Source organism: Hevea brasiliensis, chromosome 18 (assembly GCF_030052815.1).
Source record: "Hevea brasiliensis isolate MT/VB/25A 57/8 chromosome 18, ASM3005281v1, whole genome shotgun sequence".
In the NCBI taxonomy this organism is placed as follows: Eukaryota; Viridiplantae; Streptophyta; class Magnoliopsida; order Malpighiales; family Euphorbiaceae; genus Hevea; species Hevea brasiliensis.
In genome coordinates, this window is record NC_079510.1 from 40,019,060 (window position 1) to 40,042,355 (window position 23,296).

The 23,296-nt window shown below is 29.2% G+C and overlaps 2 protein-coding genes across 3 annotated transcripts; both read right to left on the minus strand.

Moving 5' to 3' along the window:
• Positions 1-166: 166 nt before the first annotated feature.
• Positions 167-2,547, minus strand: LOC110641398 (uncharacterized). Of its 2 annotated transcripts, XM_058140766.1 has the most exons (4): positions 1,855-2,546; positions 1,625-1,714; positions 649-716; positions 170-504 (listed from the first exon to the last, which is right to left on the minus strand). In XM_058140766.1, exons 1-4 carry the CDS (start codon positions 2,458-2,460, stop codon positions 366-368), a joined length of 903 nt encoding a protein of 300 aa, XP_057996749.1. In that variant the 5' UTR covers positions 2,461-2,546; the 3' UTR covers positions 170-365. The 2 variants fall into 2 exon arrangements, with proteins under 2 accessions (XP_057996750.1, XP_057996749.1); XM_058140767.1 differs by lacking the exon at positions 649-716 and having other exon boundaries at positions 167-504; positions 1,855-2,547.
• A 15,541-nt stretch (positions 2,548-18,088) lies between these two features.
• LOC110651559 (3-ketoacyl-CoA synthase 4) lies at positions 18,089-20,511 on the minus strand. The gene has a single exon (XM_021806925.2). The coding sequence runs from the start codon at positions 19,924-19,926 to the stop codon at positions 18,379-18,381; it is 1,548 nt and encodes a 515-aa protein (XP_021662617.1). The 5' UTR covers positions 19,927-20,511; the 3' UTR covers positions 18,089-18,378.
• Positions 20,512-23,296: the final 2,785 nt, after the last annotated feature.

Genomic DNA, 23,296 nt, shown 5'->3' on the forward strand with positions numbered 1-23,296 from the left:
TGAAAGGCTTTGTGTGTAATTTAAGTATATTATCCTGTAGGATTACCAGAGGAAATTTCTTTGCGTTTTTCAATAAAATCACTCGCTACGCTGAAGATGGTCTGAAATCAAATTACAAGAATATATATATGATTGGACAGGAGAAATAAATGTAGAAATTTATTAACATTATATTATCTGTGTAAATTAATTTTCATCATTGGTTAGTTCCCATTTTCTAGGGATGATTTCTATCCTAACATATGATATTGGTTGGATTGCTAATTTATCTTTATTTCCCAACTCAAAAAAGAAATTACATCAGATTAGTACTGTTTGATGGCAAGCAAACTACTCAATGACAATAAAATGCTAATTGTTGTTCTTCACAATTTCTGCTTTTCATCTTCACAGAAAGAGGCCAGAATTTTCTTGAGGAGGGTATTGTAAGCAAATGGTCGCTCTATAGGAACCAGGTGGCCTGCCTTCTCTATGGAATGCAATGTTGCTTTGCCTTTTAGTTGCCTGCATGCATTCAAGTAACAGGTGATTAATTAAACTTTCCAATCAAAATCTACTGACTACATTTATTAATAATACTAAATAAAATTTTAATTTCGAAATTCTCCTTTGTAATAATAATAATAATAATAATAAATAATGACATACCCTTTCAAATTATGAGCGTCTTCCAGTTTGAAAAGTATGTCATTTTCTCCCCACAAAAGTTGAATGTTCTGCAAATGAATGCAAACCCGTAATTAGACTGTCTTGGACTTACTCCTAGCCTTCATTTTTTTTTTTTTGGCTTTCCTCTAATTTTGTCTGTATAATAATATGACAAATTTGCCTATAAATTGGGCTTTACCACTTGACCATTTCTCAATCAGTGTAATAAAAGGAATCAAAATTTTAACTTGAGCACTGAATTAGACAAAGTCTATATTATTAAAATAGAGAAATTTTTCAGAGACCCAATTTATTATAAATTTAAAATATAAATATATGATATTTTTATATATTTAATAGATAAATCCCATTATATGTTTTATATTTTAAATTTATAACAAATTAAATTCAGGCAAAAAAATATATGAGGTCATTATGAAATATGCGGTATAGGAGCGTTGAAGCCTAAATTATGAATAGTCAGAAAAAGCTTGCTAATGGTTAATTTCAGAAAAGGAAAGAGAAGTCGGTAATGGTCCCAAATAATTCATAGCCACCTGAAACATCAATTTTACAATTTTTATTTAGGAGAAAAATCAACACTGTTGACACGAGTGATGGTCAAATAACGAAGCGCATCTTATCCTTAAGCCTCCCTTGTCCCTCCGCCACTGAAAAATTTTTCCTTCATGCTTAAATTTAAGGGAACAAGCAACTCAATTTTTTTTTAATTATATTTCAAATTTGTGAAATTTATTTAGTAAGGATTAAAAAGGTATCTCAATAAGAAATACTTATCTATACTTAATATATAAAAAATTCATTCAATTTATATATGTGATGCTAATTAAAATCATGATAAATCTTATCTAATTAAAATCATAGTAGGTCAATACTTACTAAATTTAGTCCTCATCTCAACAACCCTCATTCAATAACAACAACAATAATAATATATTACTGTTAATTAATTAACCTGTGAGTAGCCATGAATGCTAAAGTCCTTGTCCCTTGTGATTAATGCCTCCAAAAGTTCAGTTCTCTCCTTCCTATTATCAAACATGACCTGCAAAAAGTTTTGAAATAAAGCTTATTGATATTGAAGCAATCTCCTAAGTTTTGAAGTCTTCAATTGAGTCAAATTAATAACAATATTAAAAAAAAAAAGTTTTGAAATAAAGTGAAACTCTTTTAAACATTAATTACCTCCAAAAGATGTTTGTAAACAAAATTAGGCAGCCAGGGCAGCTTGTAGCTAGCAATGTCCAGCATTTGTTTCAAACCCTTGCTTGTTTCAGGAAGCAAATATTCTGCCCAAGATGAGAACCCAATTCTCTGTAAACCGCTACGAGTAATGGACTCGGTAAGAGCCATAACCGAGCAGGTTACAACCATTGATGTAACCAAATCAGGGTACATCTCAGCCATCTTGAACCCAACCATTCCTCCATAACTCAAACCAACCAAAGTGCACTTGTCCACTCCAAGCTTCCTTAGACCCTTGGCTATGCACTCAGCTTGGAACGCCGGTGACCGATCAGCCTTATCGGTGATTGAGCCTCCAAAAAAGAGGAAATCAGGCACATAAACTTCATAACTTCTGGCCAAAGAAAGCACCTGAAATTGCCATGTCATAATCCCATTTAGTGCAAAACCATGAAGAAATACAACAACAGGCTTGCCTATGGTTTCTCTTGGAACCCAGAAGTGCATCATCGTCCCTGGCTGGATCTCCACTTCTCGTGGTCTCATTCCAGCTAGCTTTAATAGCCCATGCAATAAGGTCATGTATATTGCAACGATGTTCACCATATCTTTTCTCCTCTCTCTCTCTCTCTCTCTCTCTCTCTCACACACACACACACACACACACAGGGGAGGCGGATTTTGTAGCGGCATGCTGTGGTGAAAGGAGCATGGTTATTAAAACAGGACCAGACAGGTTTAACGGGAGTAATTTTGAAAATAATGTTAATAATACTAAATTAAAATTTATTATTCATGTAATATGGTTTGCAATTATACTGAAAAATAATAGTTATCCCATTGTCCATCAATAAATTTATACCCATAAATTTAAATTGATAATAAATATATTTTTCAATTTAAATACACTCTTTTAAAAAAAAAAATAATTACCAAAGCCATCTTTTCATGTTGGATGAGTTTTAGTTTGTACTTAAAATATAAAAAAAAATTTTATCCATGCTTTGTGCAGATTATTAATTATTTTATTTTAAAAATATAATTTAATTTTTATAATTTTATATTTTTAAAATCACACAGCTAAATTTTTTAGTGGTAAAATCCTAAATTATATATGTTAAATGTAATTAAATTTTATTAAATTTAGAATAGTTATATGTCTCATTTAGTTTTTTTTTTTATTTTTTTATTTTTTACTCAAATACTATTAGCTTTATTATAAATACAGTGGCACAATCAAGATGAATTTTTTTTTTTAATTTTTTTATCAAAGCTCACATAAATGAATTTTTATTAAAAAAACTTTTCAATCCTTTTATAGATTAATTTTTGTAATCAATCAACATTGTTTATCCACAAATTTATTAAAAATTTTTTTGTAACAATGTGTCATAATTCAAAAATGATTATATTTGTTTTTTTTTAAATAAAATAATTAATTACCATAACTCCATTTTACATAGATGTATGGCCTAATTTTAAGAATAGCATAATGCTTTTCATCCTGATGGTCTTGATATAATGAATACACAGACATATGTTATAGATAATAGATAGCAAAAAAGATATATATATATATATATATATATATATATATATATATATATATATATATACAAAATAATAAAGTTAAAATCTAAGTAGATTGTTTTTTGAAAGTTAAATATAAATTCATAATTTATTTATTTATCTTTAATATGCGTATAATATAAATTTTTTAACTTTATTATTTTGTAAGAGTTTTTTTTTTTTTTGAATTTTATTGCTAAGGAGAGTTGTATTATTAGTAACCATAATCTTGTAATGACACTTGTGATTATTAAATTAAGCCAAATGGCAATCTTTAGCATCATTTTTTAAATCAAATGGCAAGTTAATATCTTCGCAGTCTTACCCAAACTATAAAACAAAACACTTAATAATTTCATATAATATAAAAAAAAAAATCCTCACAATGTTTATGAAATGCAGTCCACCAAATTAATAATATAAAATATATTTAAAAAATTAATAATATATTACAAATACATGTGCAACATATATGCTAAAAAATTCTTATTTATAATTATAATATACATATGAAAGTTATAATTTTATTAGAATATAAATATATTTAAAGAAAAAAAATAATATGAGAGAAAAAATTTGAGTAAAATGAAAAGACATTATAAAAAAAACTAAAAAAATTGCAAAGAAATATATGTGTGTGAGTGTAAATGTATAGGTGTTGAAATTCAATTGCAAATAAAGGAAATTAAATAATTAAAGTTAATATTTTAATTTAAATAATTAAATATAATATTTAAAATGTTATGATAATATTATATTATATATAAAAAAATTAATAAAAAAATTATGTAAAATGTTAAATAATAAATATATATAATGAGTACAACAACATTTATAGTAAAAAAAAAAACTAATATATATAAATATACGAATGGATGAGTAATCTTATAAACGAATTATATTGCCTTAATTTTTTATGTAATTTATAATAATAAAAATTTTAATGCAATAAAAGTTATTAAATTAAAATATTATATATATATTTTTTAAATTTTAAAAATATACTAAATCTATTATTATGTATTATTTTTTAAATGAAAGAAAAATTTTTTTCCTAACGAAATTGAAATAGTTAATAATATTTCTACTTGGAAGATTATTCTAGGTTTATCATTTATGAATAAAATATTTTAGTTATCTATATTTATATATATATATTTTTTTATAAGAATATTATAGTATATTAATTTTATTATTTTTATTAATAAATTATTAAATTTATTTTAAAAAATAATATTATTTTCTAATACATAGACACATTTCAGTGTCTATGTACCATCTCTCACAATAATTTCATATAATATATTATTGATAAAATTTTAATTTCATATATCTTATATTATTTCTTAAAAAATAATAATAATAATAATAATAATAAATTTCATTTAGCACTAACTTTGTGGATAATTTTATTGGTCGTCTCTCTATTTTGAGAGGTGTTTCACTTTGTCTTCCATCTTCATTTTCTTTTTATAAAATCTATAAATTAGAATCTCTTTCGTCACAATTTGTTTAGATTTTCAATAAGATGCTTACATGGTAGCAACATGTGTCAAAAAACACCATGTAGAAAGGGGATTTTCAATAAGATGCTTACATGGTAGCAACATGTGTCAAAAAACATACATGGTAGCAACATGTGTCAAAAAACACCATGTAGAAAGGGGATTTTCAATAAGATGCTGACATGGTAGCAACATGTGTCAAAAAACACCATGTAGAAAGGGGGCCCGTGAGAGGCGTTGTAGATGGACATAGGTGAGTAAGAGTAAGGAGAAAGAGATCTTATCTATGGTGAAGAAATTATGGTAGATGAGCTGTATTGATAGTAATTTTTTTATTTGGTTATTTTGATAGCGTGACACTGTCACATAGGCGTTTTATGAAATTTTGGCATTATATATTTTAGTATAATATTTTTAAAATTTAGATATTTTATAATAATAAAATAAAGATGAGAGATGAGAGATGATAGTGAAATACTATCAAAATTGAGGGACTATTGATTAAAAATTACTCTAAATTTTGTATAAAGGGACAAAGGGCTGGAGACAAGGGTTTTAAGCAATTTATTTTAAGCAACACTTTTTGGTTTCTATAATATTATATGAAATCTTCTTTGAAAAGATTGTGAGATAAAAAATTTAGTTAAAATAAAATTTAATAAGATAAAATATGTAATAATTAACAACAAATTTAAGATATTATTTTATTTTTATATATAAAAAAGAAATTATTTATATATGGTTTATATATTAAAATTATTAATAATTACGTTTTTAGTATATATATATATATATATATATATATATATATATATATAAAGTTAAGTCCTCAAAATTTTTAACTAAAATTTGACACTTGACTACATCAATAATTGACATTTGGCATTATTAATAAAAAAATAATTTTATAACCAACATTTTACATCTGACTTAACCAATAATTGATATTTAGCATAAGTAACAATTTTATTTAAAATTTATCATTTTAATTTATCTTTTCTAATTATAAATTAATTATTAGTATAGATAATGTTTAACTAAATAATTTTATTTTAAATATATATTTTAAAAATTTGAAATATAAAATAAAATGAAAGGAAATATATTTAATATAAATATAATTTCAATTTATTTCATTTATATATATATATGTATTAAAATTAATAATTATATGTCTTAAAAAAGAAATTAATAATTTATTTTATAGATAGTACATATAAAATATAATTAACATGAATAAAGGTCAAATTTATTTCATGTTTCAAAAGTTTACAAATTTTGACTTTTATGATTTGTACATATGCGTATAAAACAATAGTTGATATAATATCGAATGAATATTATATAAAAAGAATCTGAAATAAACACTTTGTCAAAAATAAAATATGAGTGATTCATAATTATTAACATTTGAATATATCAATTTATAAATTTTAGTTTTTTTTAAAAGAGTTATATATTTATAATTGACATTAATGTATAAAATACAAATATATAATTAAATAATTAATAATATTAAAAAGATAGACCATCTAATTTAATATATATATATATATATAAAGAGTAAAAACTGTTGACTAAAATTTGCATTTATATCCACAACATTTGATATGGTTAAAAAATAATAATATTTAAAAAAAATTCATTTTAATTTATCTTTTTCTAATTATAAATTTAATTATGAAAAAATACTTAACTTAATAATCTTATCTCAACTAAGTTTAAAATTTCATTTTAACTTATCTTTTCTTAATTATAAATTTATTTATTAGTATTAGATAATATGTAACTTAATAATTTTATCTTAACTAAATTTGAAATTACATTTTAATTTATTTTTAATTATAAATACAATTTTTATCATGCCTATTATTACAATTAAAAATTGAAAAATTGATATATTAATAACCCATTTTGAAATATTAAATTCATGACACAACTTGAACTTTTTTTCCATGAGACTACTAAAATTAATTTATCAGGTATATTAGTATATTATTTTTTTATTTTAGAAATATTCATTTTTTAATCATATTTTTTATTTAATGTGTTTACATTATTTCATTTTTTCAGATATATTAAAAGATTTTTCACTGATTATCTTTTTAGCTATGAATTACAATTATATCAATAATATTCTGCTCCTATTTTTTTGTGCTCTCTTCTCCTCCTCTCTTCCCCCCTTTTCTCTCTCTCTCTCTCTCTCTCTCTCTCTCTCTCTTATCTTTCAAATTTCTTTTTTGGACAGCAATGAATTTTTCACCGGGCTACCCCTATAAATTGATTTTCTTTTTCTTTTATTATTTTTTATTAATTTTTCCTAATAACCTCTCAGATCTGTATACATTTGAAACATATCTGAATTTCTTTCATTAGATTTGTGTTTTTTAGGAATAGATCATTCTTTCATCAATATTAGGGTCCTGTCTCTCCTCATTATTGGGGTTTTGTTTTTCTCCCCTTAATAGGATTTTTTTTTATCCCTTAGTGAGATTTTTTTTTTCCAATATTTGAATGAGTTATTTAGCAATTTGAAATATAGTATAGATTATTTATTTCTTTTGGTTGGAGACTCAAGTATGGATAATATTATTCAGTCAATGAAGCTTAGTAATGTGACATGTTCCTCCATTGACGTTGGTGATTTTGTATTTTCAATGGGCCATAGAAGTAACAAATTTCCAAAAGAGCAGTATTGTAAAAGTTTTCTTAGGTCATCCAAAATCAAAAAGGACCAATTACTACTCGGAAGGCTAGCTATTCTACTCTATATTTATATTTTTTTCTCTTATGAGAACATTATAATGTACTTATCTTATTATTCTTATTAATTAAATACCAAATTTTCTCAAAAAAAAATACAATTATATCTTTTAAGAATTTTTATTTATAAAATTTCTCTATCTTTATTTTAATTCGATCAATTATTTTAGTTTAAACCAAATACTACTAATCAATATGTATAAGTATATAAATTAATATAATAATTAAATTTTTATCAAAATAAATAATTTAATTTAATTGAAATTCACTTAATTTAAATTAAATAAAAAATTTAAATTACCGCACAATGCATGAATAGATAACTAGTTAAATTCCAATTTAGACCTTTTTTTTTTTGAACTGCATCCAAGAACTTATATTAAAAAGATAACTGAGCATCAGAAAACAAAATGGACCAAAGATTCTGGGGAATAGCTCTAATCCAAGAACAATCTAAAGAACTCGATAAAAAATTTTTTGCTATAAAATCAGCTGCCTTATTGGCTGTTCTCTTCACTAACATTACACGCACATCATCAAATGCAGCCATGTGATCTTTAATTGCAAGTACTGAAGCTCTAATTTCCCACGGAATAAATCCTGACTGAGCTTGAATTGCATGGAACAGTTCTGCATTATCAATTTCAAGAGCAATAAACTTGGCTTCTACAATTGTAGCTAACTTCAGAGCTTCTAACATAGCCCTTACTTCCCCTGCTAGCAGAGAGCTCGCACTAATGTAGGAAGCTTTACCATCCAGGAGATCTCCCTTATGATTTCTCACTATAACTGCTGCTACTGCTTCCATGCAATTTTCTTTCCAAGCAACATCACAGTTAAGTTTAGGAAAACCAAGCGGGGGAGCTTCCCAACTAGAATTAACTGGAACATGATCACCATGGTTGGGTTTATGGATGGTCTCTCGCAACAACAGAAGTTCCTCAACTGTATTTGTAATTTTACAAGCTACATTGATGGGGTTAGGAGAAATATAATAAAAAAAAAAGGCTTATTCCTTTCTTTCCATATCATCCAACACGTAGTCGCAGCTAGACACCAAGCTTCAACATCGTTATGAAATTCTAATATCAACTTAGACCACCATAGAGCAAAGAATGTGAAGCCAATAGGGTTAGGCTTATAGCTGTAAGGACTTGATAACCAAGTAGCTCAAGCATGGTCACACCAAAATAACATGTGTTCCACTGTTTCAGCAGTATTACCACATATTGGACAAGTTGAATCAACAAGGACTCCCCTTCTTGCTAGACAGTCATGTACTAGAATGGCATCAAGCAAAGCCTTTCATATAAACACTTTAATTTTGGGCTAAATAGGAATACTCCACAACTGCTTCCAAGACTAATCCATAACTCGACTTGCTGAGACAGATGAATTAGAGTTGATGTTCTTGCCTTTTGAGCCAAGAATCTATACCCAGAGCGAACTGAGTACTTACCAAATTTATCAAAGTGCCAAACAAAGGAATCTTTATAGCCTACAGGTGCTACTGGGATCTTCTTAATCTCATTGGCTACATTGGGTTCAAAGAGAGCATCAACCCAATTGTGATTCTAAGTAAGAGAATGATGGATTATAAGATCAGCAACAACATTTATATTGGGGGGGGGGGGGGGGGTGTGGAATTCAAAGGTCTTGCCACTTTAAAATTTAGAATTGAAGGTAACCAAGGATTTAACCACAACAAAGTATCTTTACCGTCCCCAATATTGTGATGGAAACCCTCTTTTAAAATATCCAGCCTAGCTAGAAAACCTTGCCATATCCAATACTTATTTTTCCTCAAAGAAGAAGCTTGCCAAAATGAACAATGGGGAAAATAAATACTTTTTATTAGCCGAGCCCACAAACTTGTTGGATTTTGAATAAGTCTCCAACATTGCTTTGCCAAACAAGCACGATTGAAAAGCCTGAATTCTCGAAAACCCAAGCCCCCTTGATACTTTGGATAGGTTGCCTTTCTCCAACTCACCCAATGGAGCTTTCTCTCTTTATCTTTTCTCCCCCACTAAAAATTCGAGACAATACTATTGAGAATTTTGTAGAAGCTTTTAGGATAGAGCAAGATAGCCATAGAATAAGTAGGAATGGCATTAATGATAGATTTAATTAACACTTCCCTTTCAGCTTGTGATAGGAGCTTCTGCTTCCATGATTGGGTCTTAAACAAAATTTTTTTCCTCACAAATTCTAATGCTTAGGCTTTTGACCGACCCCAAAAGACTGGAAGACCCAGATACAAATCATCCACCCCCATCTCCTTCATGTTTAGAATATTAAGGATGTCTTGTCTCAACTGAATAGGAGAAAGTCTCCTAAGAACACGCTGGATTTATGGAAATTTACTTGTTGACCTGAGGCTGCTGAAAATAAAGATATTGCTCTCAATAGAGCATGGGCTTCAACTCTTGAAGCTTTGCCAAACAATAAAGTATCATCAGCAAAGAGCATATTTGTAATGGCAGGCAAGCTTCTAGCAATTTTGATTCCCTGGTTATTCCCCTATTGTTTTTCCTTCTGAATAAGGCAAGATAAGGCTTGGGATACAAAAAGAAACAGGTAAGGAGACAAGGGGTCTCCTTGTTTTAACCCCCTTGAAGGATAAAACTCTGGAGAAGCGGCACCATTGATCAATATAGAAAAACTAGCAGTAGAGACACACTGCATAATAAGGTGAACCCATGCTGCATCAAAACCAAACTGCAGACGAACTTTCTTGAGAAAAATCCACTCAACTTGATCATATGCCTTTTGCAAATCTAGTTTTATGGCCATTGAGTGCTTTTTACTATGAGAAGATCTAAGATAGTGGAATGTTTCATGGGCTATAATAACATTATCTTGAATAGCTCTATCTAAAATAAAAGCAGTTTGGTCATGAGAGATGAGGGAATTCATCCATGGCTTTAGCCTATTCACAATGATTTTTTAGACAACTTTGTAATAGAAATTACATAGGCTTATAGGCCTATATTGATTGATTTTAAATGGGCTTTTACATTTCAGAATGAGAACGATGTTTGTTTTATTCCATTCTTTTAACATAAAGCCATTGGTAAAGAAACTTTGTACAACAATACACAATTCCCTACCAATTGTGTCCCAATTGTTTTAATAGAAGAGACCTGGGAATCCATCAGGTTCTGGAGATTTCGATCCACCCAAGCTGAACACTGCTGCTTTGATTTCATCTTCGAGAACAAGGGCTATTAGCTTCATATTAATCTCTGGAGTCACAATGTTAGGCAAGAGACTAACAACATCATCTTCCTCGTAGATAGTACGACTGGAATATAGATTATGGAAAAAAGAAACAATCTCATCTTGAATTGCAGCTTTCGAATCCACCCAGTTTCCATTTGATGTTTTAAGTTTCAAAATAGCATTCCTCTGTCTTCTTTGCATGGTTGAAACATGGAAGAATCGCGTATTGTAATCACCTTCTTGTAACCAATTAATGCAGGATCTTTGCTTCCAGTGCATTTCCTCTCTACGCCATAATTCCTTAAAATAGGATAGAATTTGGTGTTTAATCAAATTATTAGCTTCATCTATCAGATTCTGGTACAGAGATTCGAGATGATTTGTTAACTGATTGATTTCCAAATAGTTCCCTTTGAAGTACTCCCTGCTCTATTTGCTTAAAGCTCTTCTGCAAAATTTTAACTTTTGCATTATGGAGAAAATGGGCGACCCGATGATTTGTTGATTCCATGTTGAAGAGATAACCACGTGACACTCTGAATGTAGCCTCCATTTAGCTTCAAATTTAAAAGAGAACTGTTTCTTGGGCATTTGAAAGCCGTCTAAACACAGGACTAGAGGACAATGATCTGATCCAATAAGGGCTCCATTCAAAACATAGGCCTTCAAGAATACTTCTCTCCATTCAATAGATGTTAAAGCCCTATCAAGTCTTTCTAGGATTGCTACCCTACCAAATTGTTTGTTGAACCAAGTAAAATAAGGACCCTTACATTCAAGGTCCATAAGCTCCCTAAATTCGATGAAGTTATGCATATCTCTTGCTTGTGAGAAAGAAAAATCAGCACCACCCCATTTGTCATCCTGAGAAGCAATAGAGTTAAAATCACCCACAAAGATGCAAGGGATATAGGGAGATGAGATATCATGTAACCGATTCCAAAAATCTTTCCTGTTCCTTTGATTTGGACATCTATAAACAAAAATAGACTGCTAAATAAAATTACTTCCCTTCAATTACACAGCAGTATCTATAAAATTAGGAGAAGATTTATGTATAACTAAGTTCACTTCGTTGTTCCACCATAAGCATAAACCTCCAGATAGGCCCTAAAGTTCTACATAGTGAACATTATCAAAGCCCATTCTTCTTGTTAAACCTTCCATATACTTCTTCTTATTTCTTGTCTCTATCAAGAACACAATGGAGGGGCGATGTCGACGTATGAGCTCCAAGAGAGCTCAAACTGCCGGGGCTTGCCCAATTCCCTAGCAGTTCTAAGCTACGATCCTCATGGCCCCTGTGGTGGCTTTATGCTAGCCATCGAAGCCTCAGTCAGAGGAGTATCCAAAGATTCTTTGTCCATTTTAAATGTTCTGTAATGGATATCTGTGCTCTAAATATTATCTACCTCAGTCAACCTCTCTAATGGTGAATTTGGATTAGTAACACCTTCGTTTTGAGAGCCTTGCCGAGCTCTACGCTTCCAAGTCATGTTCCGTTCACTTACTCCTTCTTGCCCAACTATGGCATTCTCCTCAGAAGTTGTCTCTATATCATATTGTCCCTTAGGCTGAGTGTTATCGTTATTTCCTTCTTTTCTTAGTGCTGGAACTTTTAATTTTAGGATGGATGCTATTTTAGCAGGACTGGGCCCTGAAATAATTGTCTCAGGTTTGTAAATACTACTAGCCAAGTGCACTGGACAATCCAAAGGCTTTGGCTCAAGGAAGGAAAGGTCAAGGTTTTTGGGTTTCTTTAGTTGAAGTTGAGGGAGAGTTTCCTTTAACGTCCATTTCTTTTTGGCCCATAAAGATTGTTGTTCTGGGCTCTCCAAACAGGTAGGCTAGACTAGACGTGAGATAAACAACAATTAAGTGAATGGCTATGGAATATCTCCATCCTTGAGGAGCTTTTGAAAGGGAATAGTTGTGTGGATTGTTTTACGGGTGTTTCTTTCTTTTGATTCTCTGACATCAACTAGTCTTATATTTCACTTATTTCTCTAAATCTCTCCTTTATTGCTCTTATATTCTCTCCAGTCCTTTATTATAAAATCTACTATCTCTCCTAATTATGAACGCAGGTGATTCAGCCTTAAAAGATATAATCACGATGACAGAGTCTTTAAGTTGTGAGGAACCTTCCCTAGTTTTGGTGGCTTCTAATAATTTTGGACAACAACTAACAGAGGATAAAATATTTGCTAAGATTGTATCGGTTCATAAATACAATCCATGGCTTTTAAAGAACACTTTATCTAAGGCCTGGAAGTTGGAAGCAGAACTGCAAGTAAGAAGGGATCCAAATGGCATTTTCATCTTTCAGTTTGCTAATTGTCAAGAGAAGGACAAAGTCTACGATGAGGGACTGTGGTCAATTTATAACAACTTGATTATTTTGAACAAGTGGCCACCTGACATTGCAATACAAGAGGTAGATCTTTCATCTACATGGTTCTGGATTCAGATTCATGGTCTACCACCTACTTTCTGGAATGAGGATAGTGTTAAGAGGATAGCCTCGCTCTTTGAAGAACTCATCAGTTGGGATAGACCAAAATCAAGCAACGTAAAGTGGGTTTCTTTCCTACGAATCAAGGTCAGAATTTAGGTTACTAAACCTCTTCTTACAAGTTTCTTTTATCCAAAAGAGGATGGGAAAAAGGAATGGATCAGTATTCGTTATGAAAGACTACCTGTATTCTGTTTTCTTTGTGGAATTATTGGGCATATTGTCAGAAATTATGAGGAGAAGCAGAAGTTGGAAGCTACTGGCCAAGCTGTTACACCTCCTTTCAAATATGGATTATGGCTGAGTGCTAAGAACCTAATATCCCAAGGCCCCAGAGATAATCTGCAAATCTCATCAAATCCTTTTGTTCCAACAGGTGAGACATTACAAAATCTTTTTATTATCACAGCCAACGTTCAAGGTTCATCATTGCAAACTCCGGCACTGAGTAAGCAGCCTCCTAATGCTTCAGATCATCGCCAAGCTCATTCCCCAAGAAAATCTGACAATTATTGTCATGTAGATCTCCCTAATCTTCTCTCTCTACACAGGAGCAATACGATAGCAACCATTCCAAAGACTCTTCCTTTCTCCGAGGATCCACAGTCTGTGACTACAGCTGCCATTGTGCATAATGCTCCTATAGATGGGACATTGATCAGTCCGACAACTGCGCTTCGGGCGGCCACAACAAATCAGGGAAGAAAGGAAGGGGACCCAAGCAATCAGAAACTTCTCGTTCCATCAAAGAGGGATGGAAGCTCTTCTTATTTGGGCCCGAAGATAGTGGAATGCCCTTTTTCTAAGCCAATTTAGACCCATTGAATCATTATCCATACCAATTTCAAATTTAAATCAAATCGATCTCAATTCAGTTCAAGTTTTGAATTGGCTCTGACCGGGTCTAAGTTTATATCAACTTTACCATAATTAACTTTAAAATTCACTTGTCAGAATTTAATTCTTTTAATTACTCATTTAAATAGTTTTAATCAAATTACAGTTAATTCCAAAAATACTTTATTATTTCGAGAAATATAAGAACCAGCATACTATAATAAATTAAAATTGTGACAGTATAATTTATTTTATATAGTTGATAACATAATTTATCATCTTGATAGACAAAATATTTTGTCATTTCATGTGCAATATATAACTTACTGTTAAAGTTTTGATTAAAAAAATATGATTTTATGAATTTTAAAATGTTATTTGACAAGTGGGTCAGATTTAATTTCAGTATAATATTTTAAAAAATGACAATTATTTAAACAATTAATATTTCAAATGAAACTAATTAAACAATGCAAGTTCCCTACTTTAATAAATTAGTTATTACAATTAGATTCCGTTTGTTTCATAAAAAATCATTTATATATAAAAAATATCTTTTATAGATATTATTTTTTAATTAAATATTTTCATGAAAATATATTTCATTGTTTGATTTACAATATTAAGTTATAGGTGTATATTTATATTATACATGCCTAAGTATTTTTATATTTTAATAAGACTATTAAAGTTAAAAAAATAAATTATTAAAGTCAAGAAAATAACTTACTCTTTTAAAAAAAAGAAGTTATTTTTTTTTAAATCTTAACTTTTCCTTTAATTGAGAAAATATTTTTTATTAGACTAATTTTCTTAAGTGCTCTAAATATTAAAAAATATAAAATATAAAAAATATTTTTTTAAAAAATATTTTTCATAAACAAACGAAGCCCCAGTCTTGAAAATTTTCATTTTGAACAAAAGAATGTGCAATTCACCAAAATTGCATATGAAAATGTGGCTTTTTTTTTCAATTTTTTTTATTATAAATTATATAACAAAACAAACGGAGAATAAATGGTAGTATGTTTTCGGTATCAGATAATAAAAAAAAAATTAAAATTCAGTTACATTATCAATAAATTTTAACTTAATAATATTAAAATTATTTTAATAATTATGAGATTTTGAGTTAAAATTAAATAAATAAAAATTTTAGTAACGTGTAAGATTTAAATTCACACAACCTAATGTATATCTTAAGATTGTTTACTTGTTTCCTTAAAAAAAAAAAATTTAATTTTTTTACTTGTTAACTTTTGCAATATATATATATATATATTAAAAATTACAACTAAAAATTAAAAAAAATGGTATTTTTTATAATTTATTCTTGAATTTTGCTTTGTATTTTACTTTTGTTCTTTAACTTTAAATTTTTACTAAAAAATCTTTGAATTTGAATTTTATTTTACATAAAATCTCTCTAACTTATAATAATAGATTTTCAGATTAAAAAATCATTTTAAACTTTTTGGTGAATCATAAATTCTCATCATTTTTAGAAAGTAGATTGTTATGATAGCACTGCTATTTTTTGATAGATTTAAATACTGATTCAAAAGGCTGATTTTTTTGAGTATGAGAAAAAAAAATATGAAAAAGTAATTTTAATTTTTTTAACTTGAAAACCTGTTATAATAAGTTAGAATGATTTTTTTTAAAAAACAAAATTAAAATTTAGAAATTTTTTAATAATAAATTGAAGTTAAGGGATTAAAGTGAAATATTAGGTAAAATTTAAAAAGAATTATAAAAATTACCCTAAAAAAACTAGTAAAAACTACATTGCAAAATTTACCATGTTCTGAGCACTGGCTGCTAATTACCATATTAGATCTACTAGTATTTAGCACTTAACAAGGATTCAAAATTTTCTGACCCATTAAATCAACAGTATTAGTGTTATTTTCAGTGAGATCTCAATTTTAAATTTCATTTGAAATTAATTATATATTTTTTTTAAAAAAAATTATGCTCTATTTGTTTCACAGATTTTTAATATTTTCAGTTCTTGAGGCACTCAAAAATTCAACAAAAGAAATATTTCTGATTAAAAGAAAATTTGAAGTCATTTTCAAGCCATTTTCTAAGAGCTAACAAGGTAAAAGCAAACTCTCTGCATTGGTGGTTTTAATTGTCACAATCAGATAATAGAATAAAGAAGAAAACGAAAGGAAACTGATAGGCTTCCTAACGCCCTTCGAGAAAGGATGGATTTCATGTAATTAACAACTGAAGTGTTTTCAATGCGCCTTTCTGGCTTTTCTCATCTACTGGTAGTGGGTCTTAATCAACTATTTCAAATCCTCAAGGATGAAGAAATACAAGGTAAGCATTATTCATCTCTTCCTTTCATTTTTTTCTCAGTTCCTCCTACTAACAGATGAGTTTCAAAACCTAAAAATTGCTTCCGTTCGCCATTGTTCGAGTTCAACTCAGTCAAACAAACATCAACTATGCAGGAACAGAGTCTGCTTCACTACCTAAAGTTGAGTAAAGGGACATAATCCTCAGAAAGTGACCATATAACATTGCAGAAAAGACTAATTGGACACGTTCCTTTGTTAGCCATGTCCTTTTGTATTAACACATATAAATATATAAGCAGCCAAACCATCCCAAGCTTCAGAATAGAACTTCACCAATTCCCAATTAAAACAGGAGCCAAACTCATCTTCTTGGTACATCATACTAAATTCGCTAAATCGTGTTAGTGAAGAATAAGAGGGTGACTTTAGTGTAACAGTAAAATTACTGCATTTGTTACCTAAAGGCTATGGGTTTGAGTCGCGGAAACAATCTCTTTACAAAATAAGGGTAAAGCTACATACATCAACCATTTTCAGAGCCCACAAGTATGGGATGTCTCGTGCACTGAGTCACACCGTAAAGAATAATTTGAATAATAAACTTCATTCTCAGCACTTGATGCTGTTTAATTCAGCACCATCATAAGCATTTCATGTGAGTCCTCAGACAAGGCATCCAACAAAGACTACTAGAAGCATATTGAACAGTAAATAACACCTGTGGAGTAATGCACAAGATTTTGAAAAAGAAAAGGTACACAGATAAAAATATTCCACCAGTTAAACCGTCTAATGACTTATGGTAGAAGATTTCTACCAGATTAAGATACTTGAAAGGCTATCAATCAAGCTAGGAAAGGTTGCCAAATTGTTGCTCCATATACAAATGCGAAAATATGCATGACATCAAGTCTCTGGAAGATGAACTAAGTTTTAACCTTGGTAGAAAAAAGATTGCCTACCTACTACAATGGATCATCCGTACTCCGGAAATAGCTAGGAAAATTCGTGGTTGCTACTGTTGATTTAACTTGTAGTTCAAGACCAATTGCGTGGATCAGTATGGCTCCAAATATAGGATATAAACACAACAAATACTTTCATGGATCATCTGCAATGGTAAAATTCTAATTGATGAAAAAGTGATGTCATCCTACACCAAGGACATGAAATTTTCATCCAAAAAGTCAAGCTATGATGGCACATTTGAACCAACTTATGGCAACAAGACTTGCACATAGCAGGTGGCCAAGAAATTGTGAAAGCGAGGAATGCCTAGTTGAATCACCTTGTGACAGTTTCATGATGACCAACTCAAGTTATGTTACTTTTAGAATTGCTTAAGTTCGAGTTAGAAAGAAATTCCCAAGAAACGATCTGATTACATTCAGGTTTGGCAATTGCCCGGCAAACCATGATTCTTATATATTCAAATTCTCTTAAAAACTAATAAATAAAGTATATCAAAATGCATATTTTTATAACCTTCAAAGAAATAGAAGACACCATAGTCATACATTCAGCATTATAATTATCAAAACATTGAAGTAGAACAGGGATTTAGCCTTTTCTTTTTTTTATTTGAGAGGCCAGCTTGAGAAATGATGTGAGACACTGGCTTGTGAGATAAATCACACATGACTTGTGAGAAAAATCACACATGACCGGACACAGTAAATCAGAAAAAAAAAAAAAAGGGAAAATAAACACAGGCTAGAACAAAATAGCAGAGTAGTTTCCAGTCAATCTATCAAAGTACCCTTCTCTAAATCGAGTCTCTAATCAAATTGTTCGGGAACTACAGAACTAACTGCACTGGATACCGGTCAATGCAATCTTCCCATGGATTACTAGTAGAGGGCTTAACATTCCTCAGAGCCTCCCACACTGCACTGTTACACTTAAAACCACTTCCAAAAGCTATCTGCCACACACGGTTTCCCTTTCGCATCCTGCCCTTTGCTTCAGTGTAGGCCAATTCATACCAAATAGAGCTTGATGAAGTGTTACCAAACCGATGCAGAGTCATCCTCGATGCTTCAACATGCACGGGCAGAAGTTGCAAATTCTTCTCAAGCTCATCGATCACAGCTCTTCCCCCAGCATGTATGCAAAAATGGTCGAATGCAAGCTTAAAATCTGGGATGTAAGGCTTCACTTTCGCATTGAACATTTTCTTGGCTACCAAAGTTGCGAAGAACAAAAGTTGCTCACTTATTGGAAGAACCAAAGGACCCAAGGTGGTGATATTGATCTTGAGTGCTCCACCTGCAATTGCCATTAGATCTTTTGACAAAGAAACCCCAGTTTTTCCAGCATCATCCTGCTCCTGATAAACACACCTAAACGCCTTATCATCAGCTCCACGATGGGTCCTAACCACATGAACAAGCTTATACTTAGCCCGCCTCTTATCTGTGGATCTATTTGAGAGCAAAACTGCAGCACCACCAACTCTAAACAAACAATTTGGTATCAACATTGACTTCTTGTTCCCAAAATACCAATTTTGTGTAATATTCTCTGTACTCACAACAACAGCACAAGTATTCCTATGAATTTGCAACAAATCTTTAGCAAGATCAATAGCTATGACCCCAGCACTACACCCCATACCCCCAAGATTGAAGCTCAAGATATTGCCCCTCAATTTATACTTATTAACAATCATGGCGGAAAGGGATGGAGTAGGATTAAACAAGCTGCAATTCACAACAAGAATACCAATATCCTTAGGTTTGATATTGGTACTGGCAAAGAGATTATCCAGCGCACCAAACATCACCTGCTCTGACTCTTCCCTTGCTGCTGCCATTGATGGCCTTGGTGGAATGTAATGCATAGCTTCAGGGACATAAGTCTCTTCGCCGAGGCCTGATCTCTCCAGAATCTTGCGCTGAAATTCCAACGAGGAATCATCAAAATCGCCAGTTAGCTTCGAATGCTCCATGAACCGATGAAACTCGACCTTGAGATTAGATGGAGGCTTATAGCAAGCGTAATCAACGAGATAAACTGATCTGGGTCGAGTCATAATATACACAGTACATCCAAAGACAACAAAAACGGAGCAGACAATGACAATAACAAGATTGTATTGAAGTTGGAGCCAGAGTAGGTGAATATCCTCCGGGTTCAGTTGAGAGGCTTCAACGATAATGACCGCCATTAAAGGGATCAAACAGAGGGTCAATAAATGACTCACAAGATAATGATACCCCAACTTCACATATTTAAGATTCACACTCTGTAGAAAATCAGGCAATCGTCGGGACTGCTTGATCTGAACACCACCACCACCAGCAGCGGCTGCGGCGGAGGATGATATAGTCGATTGAGAGCTCATATTGGGGGTCTAGAAATGATTCGGCGAAGTGGGTTTTGAGTGAAGAGAAGTATAAATAGTGTATAGGAGAAGTGCACGTAGAGAATACGGATCCGCGAAAAGAAATAAACAAGAAGGAAGAGGGGGGTGGGTTTTAGAAAAGTTTGATACAACTATAACAACGACCTCTATTTCACCAATCGATAATTAGAGAGAGGCTACCACGTAGAGAGGGCAGATGACAGGTTTGATTATATGCTACTCCTACACAAGGGTTCTTGAATCTTGAAGAAGGAAGGAGATGTCAATTTCTCTGTGTATTTGCAATCTTGTTTAAAAATATTCATTTTTTTACTGGTCTTGACAGGGAAAGAAATAAATGTATATGCAAATTTTTATGGGAGTATTGTAATCTGGAGTGGAAATCGAAGGGAAATAATAAAGAAAAATTAATGATCAAAGAAAAAAAGGGTTCAAATTTCAAAGAGTGGATGGAGCAGAATGTTCAAACTTGAAATGGCCATTCCTTGCACGTCTTTGAACATGAAGAAGAAAGGGAAAGGAAGGGCAAGTTTTTGGTCCAGCTAATACTGGCTTTAGCCACAGTTGTTCTTTGTTGGCAGCTACAAATAGAATTACAGAAATAGACAAGAAAGCTCATTATTATTATTTGTTCTCGCTTTGTGATAATCTTAGTTTTGATGATCTTGCAAAATAAAATAAAAATGAATGTATGTTACATAAACTCAATTTTATATAGTCTCTTCCATGCTTTCAGCATATATATGTTTTGATAAAATTATCATAATTTATATATATTTATTTTTTATGTGTGTTATTTATAAAAAATTAATAATTATTAAATTATATCATAATAAAATTATACATAATTAATTAAAATATTTAAAATAAATATATAAATAAGAATAAAAATGTTTAATTTAATAATTTTCCAATACATTTATTTACTTTTCATAGTATTTTAATTTATAAATTTTCTTTTTTTTGTGTATAATTACTAATCTTTTAGAAGTATTTTTTTTTAAATCTTGCATTTTATTTTATTCGCTATTTTAACATTTGATCTTTTCTTGGAATGAAATTTATATACTCCCTCTTTATCATTTAAAGTGGTTTTTTTAAAAAAAAAATCATCCCACTTTATTTATCTTTTTAGAAAATCTAAGAAACATTAATTATTTGTTTCAATTTTATTCTTATCAATTGTTATTTCAATGCATTATCCCTTTCTTATCACATTTCTTTATCTTAATTAAATATAAGGGTATTTTTTATCTTAATTAAATATAAGGATATTTTAGTCAATTATTAATATTTAAAAAAAATAAAATTACCAATTATTTCTTAAATTTTTGTGTAAAAATCTTAAAAGGCACTTAAAATAAATAAAAAAATCATATTTCTAGGTCTTATGACTAACCTTATTGAATATATATTCCCTCTGTCTAATTTCAAGTGAATATATATATATATCCTACTTTATTTGTCCTTTTAAAAAATGAAAAAAAAATATTAATTATTCTTTTCAACTTTATCCTTATTATTTTTATTATCTCTTTCTATCATCTTTCTCTATTTTGATAAGGATAGTTTAGTTAATTATTAATATTTTTTTTATAAAAATGAAATTATATAATTATATTTTAAATTTTTATATAAAAATTTTTAAAATCACTTAAAATATGATGGAGAGAATATTAAATTAAAATATTCAATTATAATATTATTACAAATTTTGATTCTAGTCCAAATGTAATTAATAGATATAAAACAAAACGAGAGAATGCTTATTTAAGAGTTGGAAAGTCAACAATAATATGATTAATTTTAATTTTTAAATTTTCCTAATTAATTGGTAATTATTTTGACTTCTTAATGTGAACAAAATGTCCATAATATAATTTATTAAATATTTTTAAAATTTATTATTACAATTTATTAAAATTAAAATATAAAATAATTTATTAATAATATTTTCAGATTATGTAACCAATCTTCGTTTATAGATAATAAAATAAAATTTAAACAAAATATTAAAAAACAAAAAGTAACAATAAAAACACGTCGATTAAATAATAAAGTTGCAAAAAGGTTTTATTTTTCGATCAATATTTCTTTTTAGGATTTAAAATTAAAATAAAAATTAAAATGAATATATATATATATATAAACCAAAAATAAAATAAATAAAAATTGTGAAACCTTTATAAACTACATAATGGAATAGCAGCCGTAGCGGTGTTAGGGATCATATGACAAGTGTATGGCACTCGATATTAAATTCTTATAAAATCCTTATCGACACTGAAGGTACGAATTGACTTGACTTTCATAATTACTAATTTTTTTCCTGAAAAAAAAAATTACTAATTTTTTTTAAAGAATTCTAAAATTTATATTACCTTAAGTAATAATTGAAAATTTAAAATTGATTCTCAAAATCTTAATTAAATATTTTTTTTTTATAATTAACTGATATTCAATTTGATACCCCACAGCCTTAGAAACGATTTTAATGTTATTGGATTAAAATTTATTGATTAATTAAAATAATATTAAATCTTTTTTTAAAAATCAAATATTAAATGCTTTTACTTGATTTTTTTTTTCCTTTTGTTGGGTAAACTTGTAAATATAGTAAAAGTTTTTAAATGTGTATCATTAATGCAAATTATAAAATATATAGGTAAATTATATAATATATTTATTATACTAAAAAATAATAGACTGAATACTTATAAAAAAATAATTAAATTTTAAAATTAAAATAGGACACATATATTTATAAGTAGATGTGCATATATATTACAAATGCATAATAATTTATTCTATATTAGAGGTCTGTTGATTTTTTGTTAATAAAAATATATTTATTATTAAAAAAATAATATTTAAATTTATGAAAATTATTGGACCTAAGGTCTTAATCTATGTTTTGATGATAATAAATAATTAATATATTATTAATTTAATTTAAAAGTATTTGTGTTGAGTTTGTAGACCTAAGACTTAAAATTACTAAATTGATTAAAATATATAACAATTTAATGAATTTAAATAAAAAAATTTAATTTAATAATTATAAAGTAAATTTTTATATGAAATAAACATAATAATTTCACCCTACATAATTTAAGTATAAATATTTAAAAAAAGAAAAGTGAAAATATAAAAGAAAATAGTTGTGTGTATTAAATAGAGGCAGTGACTAGAAGGGAGTATTAAAAAAAAAAAAAAAAAAAAAAGGAAATTGCCGATTATTATGAAAGAACTATGGGACCATGCTACGACCATAACGCATAGTCCGGAGGCCAATAAATACAGGCGTGTGACGCGAGACGCCGACTCATTCTGGGCATTAGGGTTTTAA

Bases quoted from the DNA above. Each gene is read 5' to 3' on its own strand.
- LOC110641398 (XM_058140766.1), bottom strand. From the start codon at position 2,460: ATGGTGAACATCGTTGCAATATACATGACCTTATTGCATGGGCTATTA. The intron at 1,715-1,854 runs GTAATTAATGTT...AACTTTTTGCAG, and splicing joins TTTACAAACATCTTTTGGAG to GTCATGTTTGATAATAGGAA. The intron at 717-1,624 runs GTTAATTAATTA...ATTCATTTGCAG, and splicing joins GCATTCATGGCTACTCACAG to AACATTCAACTTTTGTGGGG.
- LOC110651559 (XM_021806925.2), bottom strand. From the start codon at position 19,926: ATGAGCTCTCAATCGACTATATCATCCTCCGCCGCAGCCGCTGCTGGT.